The 12,441-nt window shown below is 41.0% G+C and overlaps 1 protein-coding gene across 2 annotated transcripts in view; it reads right to left on the minus strand.

Moving 5' to 3' along the window:
• SMS (spermine synthase) overlaps positions 1-12,441 on the minus strand; it is an 86,811-nt gene that overhangs the window by 10,508 nt on the left and 63,862 nt on the right. For both annotated transcript variants that reach the window (XM_037046231.1, XM_037046232.1), the window contains 5 exons: positions 11,272-11,362; positions 10,464-10,528; positions 5,781-5,956; positions 4,764-4,918; positions 3,959-4,048 (listed from right to left, as the gene is read on the minus strand). In XM_037046231.1, the coding sequence (XP_036902126.1) occupies positions 3,959-4,048; positions 4,764-4,918; positions 5,781-5,956; positions 10,464-10,528; positions 11,272-11,362 (577 nt within the window). The remainder of the gene's footprint in view (positions 1-3,958; positions 4,049-4,763; positions 4,919-5,780; positions 5,957-10,463; positions 10,529-11,271; positions 11,363-12,441) is intronic.

Below are 12,441 nucleotides of genomic sequence, written 5' to 3' on the forward strand. Positions count from 1 at the left end.
ACTGAACTTCTTACTATAAATACTCACAGCTTTTCTTTGCACTTTGGAACACTTTGGGTATGGCCTTGGCCTGGTTGTACTTCAGTTTGCAAACCCTAATCTATACCCTTGAATAAATCTTTGTCATTTATTTCTAGCCTTTTCATTTATTTCTAGATAAAGCCTCCTTCTCTTTCGAGCTGAGTCAACACACGTTAGGCCACTCTAGCTGTTTGTGTTCATGCCTCTGTGGCATTTCTCTTCTCTATTTGTCTTGTTCCTGTGTCAACATCATAGTTCTTATTTGATTACAAGAGGGCAAATCTCCCTTCATTCACTACGATTATTTATTTAAAACTTTTTTCTTGGCTATTCCTAGAAGTTTATTGTTGCAAATGAACTTCAGAATCATTTGGTCTAATTTTTTCAACTCCCTTGGGATTCTGATTAGAATTCATTATCATTAGGGAGAAAGATACTGTGTTGATACCTTCATCCAAGAAATGCAATCTCTCCCCACAGATTCAAACTTCAGTTGCTGTGTTTCAATAAGACATTAACATTACTCTTTCAGTCTCACAATACTCATAATTCTTGTTAAACTTATTCCTAGGTATTTAAGAATTGGTCATGACTTTGAAGAGTTTCCAGCCTACCCTTCACCCCCAATTTCCAATTCAACCTGTTTTGCATTTAGCATAGCAGAAGAAATTTTTAGTCTGCCTTTATCCAATCACCCTACCAAATTTCTCATGAATTCAACTAGACTTCTAGATGACTTTCCCAGATCTTTTAAGCATACATGTTATCTGCAAATGATTTCTTTCTCTATGTATACTCTTTTCATTGTCCCACCTTACTGAATTAGCTAATGCCTCAAAAACAATGCTGAATAAAGGTTGTAAGCATCCTTATCTTGTTCCTAGTTTTAGTGGAAGTGCCTTATGTGGTTTGCCAATGTGGGCAAAAAAGAGGCCACACACTAAACCCGACAAGCTGAGGGGCGGGCCTGCATTGGCAGCCTTACAAACTCAGAGACTGAAAGTAACCACACAGGATGGTCTGAAATTACACCTTCCTAATAAAAGCAAGTCATGGAAGGTAGTAGTCATGTCCTAAACTGGTATCATCCTTAACAAGGTCAATCTTTACCTTAACTCAACCTGTTGGTTGTGTTTTTGCACCTAGTATGATATAACGTATCTTTGGAATGCCAGGGTCATTTCCTTTTTCCAGACCCCTCTGGGCACAATCTCTCACTAGAGCACAGACCAGGGAACCCCTCAAAGTTGTCGTTATTGAGTTAATTGTTAATTGTTAACTGTTAACTATCCTATATCCACCAATGTAAACAAAGTTTGTGTCTATCCCTTCTAGTCTTTATCCAGTCTCAGAAATTTCCCCACTTCGCTTTGTCCTGCCTCCCTAACCTACCACCAACAGGTTTTATATAACCCTCCTAACACCTCCTCCTTTGACTGCAGTATATAAAATAAACCACAAAACCGCTAAACTCTGGAGCATTTTCTTAATCCATTAAGATTTTGCTTCCCAGCAATTTTCTTCAGTTTGACTCAAGTAAATTCATAAAAATTCTTACAGGTTTGGATGTTTCTTGCATCAACACTATTTAATACAATATTATCTTTAGGTTTCTGATAGTTTCTACTATGTTTAGTTTCCCTCCTTTTGCACTTTTATTCTAGCTAAAGAGTTTTTGTTAAGAATGACTAAATATTCCCAAATGCTTTATCTATTAATATCACTTTCTCCTTTAAATGAGTCATGTAATGAATGATGTTGATTTCTTAATATTCATATTTTTACATTTATGAACTAAAATTGTCCTGCGCATAATACATAATTCTTTAAATAAGCTGCTAGATTTAATTCGCTACTACTTTACCTTGTACATACATACATATTCTTTTTGTACTCGTTCATAGATTTTAGTACTAAAATTATTCCATCATTATAAAAGCAACGGAAGAGTGCTTTGGAACACTTTCTATTTTCTAAAAAAGGATAACTCAGTAATTATCTATCTTTCAAATGATAAACAGCTGCAAAGACCTGGTGTTCTGTTAATAGTTGGCGCATTTTAATGCCTAAAGGCCTTGTCTGCCGCTGCGCAGGAGACTGAAAGCTCTACAAGCTCAGAAGAATTTTCCAGGCTCCCCCTGGTGGTTGTTCTGTTCCAGAAGAAGGCCGGGAGAAAAGGATGCATTCAGGCAGCCAACTTCCTCCAGAGCTCAGCCATTTCAAAGGAAACACTCCTTTTCCTTTCCCTACAATGCCGGACTGTCTAGGCCACCACCTACCTTTGGTGCTCTACCCATGATGGACACTCCAGTGGAAAGGCTTTCCCCCCAAAGTCGTTAGCAAATCTTCCTACCGAAATATGGTCTTTAATTATAACAATGCACAACTCACAAATTTGAGCTGGAGATCTGTTTATATTTTCTTCATGCATGTAAGGAACTAGGAATCTGAAGCACTTGTCTCAAGTTACCCTGAAACCTGTAATAAAAACGTCCTTTCCATTCTAAGCTTAATCTTCTTCATCCACAAAATAGAAATAACACCCACTTGGTACAGGTGTGCGCATTAAATGTTAAAACACCCCAGGCAGGGATTATGGTTAACAATGCAAACATTATTGGTAAACAACAGTAATTTTTAGCTCATTGTGAAAAAAATCCCTCATGCTCTAAAGAACCCTATTGCTCCCTCCCTTTCTAAACCTTCAAATAGTACAAAGTGAAATATACAGATCTTTTCCTTTTGTCCCACAAAAGTTACAACTGCATTTTAATGCAGAGATGATTCCTTTCTCAGCTTAAAAAATTAATGTCCATGTTCTATGAAATCAAATCTGGGTGCACACACTTCAGGGTAGATGATGGGGTAGGGGCGAGTAATTTACATAGCAACAAACTGAAGCTCTCATCTAAATTGTCTATACATCTGGAGATATTCAAGATTCTGTTCAAATAAAATAAGTATTTTGCTTGGTTACCTTGTACTAACAAGTACTGTAAAGTATGGACATCAAACATGCATCCTCAAAATATAATACAAAATGTAATGATAGGTGAACTTGCAAGCACAATAGAATTTAAGATGAGACTAATTTGCTTATTAGTACATTCCCTCTGAAAGAAAGATCCATACAGAGAGAGATTGTCCAGGGAAGAGAGACAAAAGGCGGTGGTTGCCAGGTCAGAAAAAGGTACATGACATCTTTCAGATGAGAATGAATGAATGGTATCAAATCCAGAAATTCCAGAGTTCTTTCTTATTGTAAGTACACATACATATAACTCACAGAGGGAATGAAGGGGAGAACATGCCACCTCAAAATATGCCACTTTAGCATATTGACTATTTTGAGTTGTAGGCACTTGAAAAACAGCACATGCAGAGAGAGGCTTTCTCTGAACTCTGCTTTATCTGCCTAAACACAGATCCTCCGAAAGTAACCTCAATTGTCATAGATTTCCCTCTACGGAGGATTCAACCAGGGAAGATCACCCCTCATCTCCGGAGAACAGACTGACACTGTGTGGACTCAGGCAAACTTTGTCACAAACTACCATACCTCCTCACTTATTCTTCTAAGGGTCCAATTCATCTTTCCTAAAAGTCATCTATTCTCCCCTAAAACAACTACACCCCCTTTTCCTATTAACATGATATCTAAGCCTAAATTCTAGACCTAACTCTGTGTTACTCATTTTTCTCTGGTTATCTCCCCAGTATACATGAAATATACGTGCTAATAAAGGTCTGTTCTTCTCTTGTTCCTCTGTGATTACAGGAGTCTTAGCCAAGAACTAGAACGGTAGAGGGAAATTTTCTTCCACCCTACAAAAGGATCTATTTATCTTAACCAAATATACTTAAAAATTTTTTTATTCAGATCAATAACATGTATTATGGTATTATCAGTTCACTTAACATTACCTGGAAAACATACCTGATAGCAGTCTCCTTTAAGATTGTCTAAGACGTCACCACACGTTTTCCGCATGTATTTCTTACACCCATCAATCACCATTTGGTCTATGTTCGAACCAGGTTAAGGACAAATATTCCCTGAATTTGGATGTATCAAAGAATTCTGAAATAGTAACACTTCAAAGAAAAAGGTTAAGAAAAAAGTTTTGTAACACTAACTTTGGGTATCCCAAGTTCAAAAATGATGACTAAGACAATGATTTTATTTTTGCACCAAGAACACTCAAAAGGAACTGATTTTTTCTTCTCACAAAAAAGCTATTTCAGCAACTGCTGAGCAGCAGACTGGTACCAAAATCATTTGCTCTTTAATTTGTAACTAAGTTATCTCTGCTTCTTTGGTGGGGGGTCACATAAAAAGGCTATTGGTACTAAGTTGAAGTGTTTGTTTGCACTGGCTGGTGTGGTTCAGTGGATCGAGTGCCCACCTTCGTGGGAACCCATGGGAACCGGCAGAGGGGGGGGATGTGTCGCCCATTCAATTTCCCATCAGGGCATAAGCCTGGGTTGCGGGCGGGGTCCCCAGTTGGGGTCGTGCGAGAGGCAACCACACATTGATATTTCTCTCCCTCTTCCTCACTCCCTCCCCCTCTCTAAAAATAAGTAAATAAAATCTTTTTTAAAAGTTTAAAAACTAAATTGAAGTGTTTGTTTCAGGCACTCTTGACCCACATTTGCCTCAGAACTTTAAGTGGAGTCTTAGGACAAAAAGGGAAGAAAACAAAAGCAGCCCATTGAACCTGATCTCCTATAACAAAGGATATCTCTACCATAGTAACCATCTTTGGTTTCAGTTTGACTATTTCACATAAAATGCCCCCATCTCCACCTCCCAGAATCAGCACGTCCTTGCCAGTGTAGTCTTCTTTGCCACTGCCCATGATGGCCCGGGTATACGCCAAATCGCTCTCCGCCAGATCTAGGGAGGAAACAGGTCCAAAATGGTGACGATCCCAAACACCTGGCTGACACCACTACGAAGTACTGGATTCTAGCCTAAGACGTTTCCCTTTCGATCTTTAAACAGTCAGAAATTTACAAATTTATTTTTTGGGATGGCGGAGTTTTGATCAACCCCAATAGAATAGGTTACACACACAGATTACGTATATATACACATTAGTCATTTGGAAGAAAACTCAGTCAAAAGGATGTACTGATGTGAATAATTAAAAACAATGATGTCTTTCCAGGTGAAATAATACATCTGGGAGTTGCTTTAAAATGAGGGAGAAAGTGGTCTGGGGTTTAGGGGAAACAAGACTGGCCAGGAGCTGATAATTGCTGACATCCAATAGTGAGTATATATGGGTTCATCACACTACTGTAAATATCAGTGAGCATTATATACGGGATTATTACACCCATGATAGGTAATCATTATACCCATGTCTAATGTGCACCCTTATTTTTCCCTCAAAATTTGGGCAAAAAAGAACGCATTATACACACCAAAATACAGTATTGTGTCTATTTAGATGTGAGGTTTTCCATAATAAAAAGATTTTTGTAAATAAGCAATTATACTTACTGAAATCTAGTCCAAATACTCATCACAAAGAATTAAGAAAAAGGAATATCATGGCAAGGTTTTTATAGCTCTGCTATAAAACACGAAGGCCCAGACAATCCACAGGTTAACACAACAGAAATGTTCAGTTCAAAAAACAGCCAAGGACAGACTTGGGTAAATCCACAGCATTGTTATTTGTCAGGAAAACAACATAATCCAACCCGTTGTCACTCTGTTATTGCCATCAGGGTAGGGACGGAATACTTACTGACATCCCCACTAAGGATGAGAATATTTCCAAACTGCTTGGAGTGCAGAATTTTAATGTTCTGATAAGGTGAATCTTCATCATACACCACTTCATCTATGTCGTATTCAACCAGGCGGCCATCAGCAGTGGGCCAGTATCTATCAATGGCCCCTCCTCGGACTATGGGAGGCAACCTGGAAAAAAGTGAAATGGAAATGAGCCTTGTAAGAATGCTCGCTGCTTATGGTGAAGGCTACCTTAAAATTGAACCTGGGAGCCCTGGCTGGTGTGGCTCAGTGGATTGAGCGCGGGCCTGTGAACCACACGATCACGGTTCGATTCCCAGTCAGGGCACATGCCTGGGTTGCAGGCCAGTTCCCGGTTCCCGGCGGGGGACGCACGAGAGGCAACCACATATCAATATTTCTCTCCCTCTCTCCTTCCCTTCCCCTTCTGTCTAAAAATAAATAAATTTTTAAAAAATTGGACCTGGGAGCAAAAGTGTACAGAAGAAGCATCTCCTGAATATTACCCCACAGATGTAATGTTTGTCTTTCAGGGTTAAGAAACATGGCAACCACCAAATCTCAACAACTGCTGTACAAAAAGGACTTAACTTTTGTAAAAACTTCCCGACCCAGTTTGAAATTTCCTAATAACAGGGGGAAGTAGGGTGGGTGGAGATGGAACAGGGTATAGGTGGGATAAATGGTAATGGAAAACACAATAATTAAATAAAGAAAAATAAACAATAAAAGACACAAAATTTCCTCATAAAAAGCTGAAGGAGAAGATGGCCACTGCAGACACCACACGTCAGCAGGGATCTCTTAACGCACCTACAGAAGCACAGGACCGCTACCACTCTCCTACAAGTGCACACAGATCGTAATACCATTACGTAGGTCAGATTCCGTATTCAGGTGTTTCCAATTGTACTAACACGGTCCTTCATAGCTGTCCTCCTTTTGAATGAAGGATCATACACTGTATTATTTTGTTCTTGCTTTTCTATCCTCATTTAATCTAGAATAGTTTTTTTCTCCTGTATGTTTCATGACATTTACATCTTGTAAAAGTGCAGACCAGGTGTTCTGAAGAAAACCCCTCCAGTGGGTTTGCCTGATTGTATCTCTTCCTTAGAGTCAGGCTGACATACACAGGGCCCGGCAAAAAAAAATTTACCATAAAATCTTTTATTACAAAATCATAAGCATGTAATTCTGTAGCATAACCATATCACACTCAAGCACACCATATGATATTTAAGGTGAAGCAGTCAAATTACAACTACAAATTATTATATGCATATTATTGCCCTACCAACCACACTCTAGCAGGTGTTGCTTCTGCTAGATCCTGTTATATGGGCATTATGTCAGGGACAAGAGATGTATGCTCGTTCTACAAGGGGGTACCCTCAAAACACACCTCAGAATTTGTTTGTAAAAAACTGTGTATTTATTCTTACATGTTTAATCTTCAGTCACCTTCAAAGTACTCTCCATTTGATGCAATACACCTATAGAGATGTTTTTTTTCCCACTGCTCAAAACAGTTTTTGAACACATTGATTTTGTTGCCTTTTAGTGCTTCTGCCATTTTTGTTTCTCATTTTCCATGTTGGCAAAAACGTTTCCCTTTGAGGACTTTTTTCATCCAGGGAAACAAAAAAAGTCACCTGAGGTGAGATCAGGTGAACAGGGGTGGGAGCACAGGGGTCATGCTGGTTTGGGTCAAAAACTGCTGAACACTCACTGCAGTGTGGGCAGGTGCACGCATAATCACCCATCAAGAAATAGACAAACACATGGAAAGACTCTTCAAAAAATTTTTTTGCTAAAGCCAAACCCATCCTCTCACAACAACGCCAGTTGGTACACTGATACAGATGGGTTCATAGAACACTCACCTAGAGGGGAAGCCTGCACTGCAAGGGACCCACCCTCGAGAAGATAATTCAAGGGTTTTGGGGGGCCCCCTTGTATTATTGGTGATGTAAAATGTAATCATGGTTGAAGTAGATGGCACCAGATCTCTTCCATGTGCAAAGGTACCTTTTTTTCCCCATTTGAATTTACTAAGCAAACTGTACAGTAGTCCTCCAAAACTGGATGGAGGTCCTGATCTCCCAACACGCCTTCACCAATTGCTCTGGCATTTAGAACATTCCTGCTGAAACCAAATATTACTAGAGTAGCTGCAAACTAATGATTTTCTGACTCCATTCTTCAGGAAGTACTCAGTATTTAGATAGGGTGACTGTACTAGAAACTACCAGCAGAGGACACTAAAGGACAAGGAAAAACAGACCTAGAAAAGGGGCTCAGCAAACCTAACTGGAACTCAAACAAAATAAGAACTCGTGGCAGACACAGCACAACCGTCTCCAAGTCATGTGTTCTCAGACACACTGGTGTTTGATAGCAAACAGCCATTGCCACCTAAAATGCGAGGAGACGCCACCCCTGATTTGTTCTGAAGAATTTCTTTCCCCTCCCTGCTCACCTGCTTCCCAGAGTCCAGTTTGGACCTGTTAGAAGTTAATGAGGCTTCCTGTGAGAAAATAGTACTAACGTCTGTAAAGAACAGAGATTTACAAAGCAAGTTCCCAGAGACTCTCGTTTAATGCTAACAGCGCTTGATTTAACCACTTCATCTTTCAGGTGAACAAAAATTCAGCTGTTAGAATGTTAGGCAGATCAGGGGTTTATCTTGTCAACTGTGGAGTCCCAATCAAAACACCTCCCCCATCCCAAGAGCAGGCAAACAGGACTTGGGGGAAGCCTCTTCCACTGCCAGCAGATGGTGGGGGGTAAATTGGAGTGAAGTGGGAAGGTGACAAATGTCACGTCCCAGCTTTCAGGAAGAGAAACCTACCTCCTGGTTGACAGCCAGCCTGCCAGCCAAGCTACAGGCTTTTACTGAACTATGCACACACCCACTGAAAAGAAACAATGCCCATTCTCAGTTGTGTCAACAGTGCCTTGGCTAAGGTCAAGGTCTCCCCTCCATTGTAACACAGTGGTTTGCAGACTGGCAAAGAAACAAAGATCTCCAACAGGACAGAGACGCCACCATCTTCACAAAGCAGTCACCCTAGCATGACATGCACCTGTCTCCCTGCAACGGGCTATGGGGACTATTCTGGAACCCTACACAACTCTGGTTTCAACCTTCACTACTGCAAATCAAAACTGGATGGTAGAGAGTCAGGCAGAATATGTACAGTGTGTAAATTACAAGAATTGTTTTCAACAAAACTGATAGGAACTTGTTTTCCTGTTCCTTTTCTTTTGGAAAGTAGAATACAAAAATAAATTTTCAAAGAAATCCCATGAGTTCTTAGATGAAAATTCACATTTACTTTATCTACTACAGGGGAGTAATAATTTCAGATGTCACTGAGTTCTTTGTTAATGACTAGAATCTCTAACAATGTCACTCCCCAGAGACAAAAGGGGCACCATCCTTGGCCTTTTGAAGACAATAATGAAGGGCCTACAGCAAAGTAGTTCCAACCACTTCTCGCTCCCTCCACCCAGATTTTATGAAAAGATGCAAAGATAGCGTCGATCAAAAAGCAGGTCTGCATTTTGGACTGAACATCTAAAACCTAACTTCACTGTCACTTTAGGAACTCCAATCCCAGAAAAACAAAGGAATCAGACTTCTCGTAAATGCTGAAGCCCCTAAAGGCATTCCATCTGTTTCCAGATGCCCAGAAGCAGCTCTGATAACAACCACACCAATAAAACTCAGAGGCATTGTGATGTTGGCCAATTCATCACCAAATTTAGACACTTTACAACTCACTGGGAACCTGTTCAATGCAAATGTGTGTAGATGAGGAAAACTCTTGCAAGCAGGAAGAGGAAGATGAAAAGTCCACAAAGGAACATGGGCATGGCTGTGGTTTTTAATGATGATGAAGGGGCTGATAACTGGACCGGGCAAACAAATCCAGGTCCTCTGACAGAAATGAAACACGTGGACAGTTCCGCACCATGCCATGTTCTTCTCACTTGCAGTTTCCTGTTGCACCAGAGAGATTCAACAACTTCCTAGATCTGTTACCTGGCCCTGCAGCCTTCCTGTGGAGTGAGCCATTAAATACTTAACAATCCTAGCTCTTAACAACAAGGATTCCCTCTTCTGGAAGGGGCCATGAACTAGAAAAATCTGTATTCCAAATGCTTCCAATCTTGATGGCGTGACCTTGGTCGAGTCCCTCTGAGCCTCTCCATCTATATGTTTGCCTTTGTCAGCAAGGGATAAGCCTTCTAACTTGTGGGGCCTGATAAGGAGCCACCCAGACAGGCAAGAGCAAAAACTGTTGAGAATGACTTGCTGGGAACCCATTAATTCCATTGTTAATTCCCAGGATCTTCCCGACTCCACCCCTTTCAACAAATGTTAACACTGTTACTTCTGTCAAAGCCGTACACATCTGATACAGCTGGCTAATACCTCTGTGCTGTACAACGCGGCAGTCACTCGCGGCAGTCACTAGCCACTAGCCTCGTGTCTTGTTTTGGTGTGAGGGGCCCACTAGCTTAGCATACCGTGTTGCCAGAAGCAGAGAGTTGACTTTGATCTTTGCCACTGCATCTTCAGCAGACACAAGACAGGGGCAGCACCACCACTGCGACTATTATACCGATTAACCAAACATAAAAGGGCACTCCAGAGGGAACTTACCGCTTCACCCGCCCAGTACTGTCCTGACTCAATTCTTTCATTCTTTCTTCTACTTTGTTCAAAAGCTACAATTCAAAGAAAAGAAATCAATGGGTTTCTGGAATGTGCTGAGTGGAACAGCGAAATTACAGACCAGGACAGTGAGGCTGTGGTGACAGACCTGTGTGATGCATGCAAGGACCCAATGCATCCCCAGCCTCCCCCATCCCCAAGCAGCCTCCAGGCCCAACTAGGACTCACAGGCTGACCTGACCTCTCAGTTTAAGTTACCAACAAAATAATGGGAAAAGGGCAGGCCCCAGGGTAGTGCAGATACAACATCCTGGATAAACATTTATATTCCATTCCCATCAGTGGAAAGTAAAATTGGTACTCGAGCAGTCAAGGGAAAGATGGCAGCCAGGCTCCTCAAAACAACTGAGGAACAACTACTTGTGTTCTAAAATCACTTATTGTGGAGGGAGGCAAGTCTACAGTTAGCCGGGAAGTCGGCAATTGTGTGACATAATTTTAACATTATTAAGCGGAGCTGGTTTTGTGACCCTCAAATACTTGAGTCAATAAAAGTTAAAAAACCGACCCTGACCAGTGTGACCCAGGGGGTAGGGCATCGTCTGGCAAGCAAAAAGGTTGCTAGTTCCTGCTCAGGGCACATGGCTGAGTCACGGGCCAGGTCCCCAGCTGAGGCGAAGAGGCGACCGATCCATGTTTCTCTCCCACACATGGATGTTTCTCTCCCTCACTTTCTCCCTTCCTTCCTCTCTCTCTAAAAATAATAAAATCTTTTTGAAAAAAGCGAAAAACTGACACTTTCAACTTCTTTGCCTTCCGCATCACCGTCGTAACTCTGAAGGTCCAGCAACACCAACCCATGCGGGTAAATTCTCAAATTGGCAAAGCTACAAAGGAAAGCATAATTTTAAGGTTAGGAATTATATCTTGACACTCAAAAGAAAAAGACAAAGACAGCAACCCAATTCAAAGGAAAGACCATTTCTCTTTTCTCCCCCTAAATTACATACCTGACCCTGTTGCCTTTTTACTAGTGCCACTTGTTGGGGACAGGGAAGCCACCAATCATTTAGGGAAGATTTAGAGAGAATCACCAAATGCTGAGGTTTTCAAAACAGGTTCTTGGGCCCAGAATATCATTCAGCAGCAAATATTGTGATTCTGATTTTTAAGAAGCTTGCCTAGCAGGTGATTCAGCCACATTTAGTAACTAATGGAAAGAAGGGTAGGGAGGGGCCAACTGCGTTCTCCGGATTAACCTTCAGAATGCAAAACATAGCCAAAAAACAAACATACATAACACATACACAGTGACAATAGCATGGTGATTGAGAGAAAGCGGGGGTGAGGGCTGGGTGGAGGTGGAAAAAGGGAGGGGAAAATGGGGACGGAAACAGACTTAGCTTGGGGCGATGTGGGCGCACAATGCAGTGTGCAGGTGAGGTTTTATTGAGTTACACACTTGAAACCTGTATGGTTTTGTGAGCCAATGTTACTCCAATAAATTGAATTAAAAAAAGAAAAAAGAAAACCAGAGCCAGGCTTTCCCTACTGCAGGCAGGTGGTGATTAAAGTGGTGATTAAATTCACTGAGTTCAGGGTCAGCACACTCAGTGCAGCCCTGGAGCCAGACCCAGCCTGCAGTCTGTTTCGCAAAGCCTGCACTCTAAAAATGGTTTTTATGTTTTTACAGAGCTTTTTTTAATGAAAGGAGAATATGTGACACAGACCCCATGGAGCTCCTTACAGAAAAAGCTTTCTGACCCCTAATTTAGTCAATCTGAGCAGCTGTTTTCATGAAATAAAAATGAGAGTAACACATGCAATAATAGTTAATTATCTGAGAAAGCTTTTTGCCCAATTATATTGTGTTTGTGAATTGTACATTCACAGATGTGGATCTGACAATATTAATGTTACTTCTTACTACAAGCCGTAGTTAAAGAAATACTTGAAATATACTAAA

Source organism: Sturnira hondurensis, unplaced genomic scaffold (genome assembly GCF_014824575.4).
Source record: "Sturnira hondurensis isolate 20B ecotype Veracruz unplaced genomic scaffold, ASM1482457v3 Scaffold0005220, whole genome shotgun sequence".
Classification (NCBI taxonomy): Eukaryota; Metazoa; Chordata; class Mammalia; order Chiroptera; family Phyllostomidae; genus Sturnira; species Sturnira hondurensis.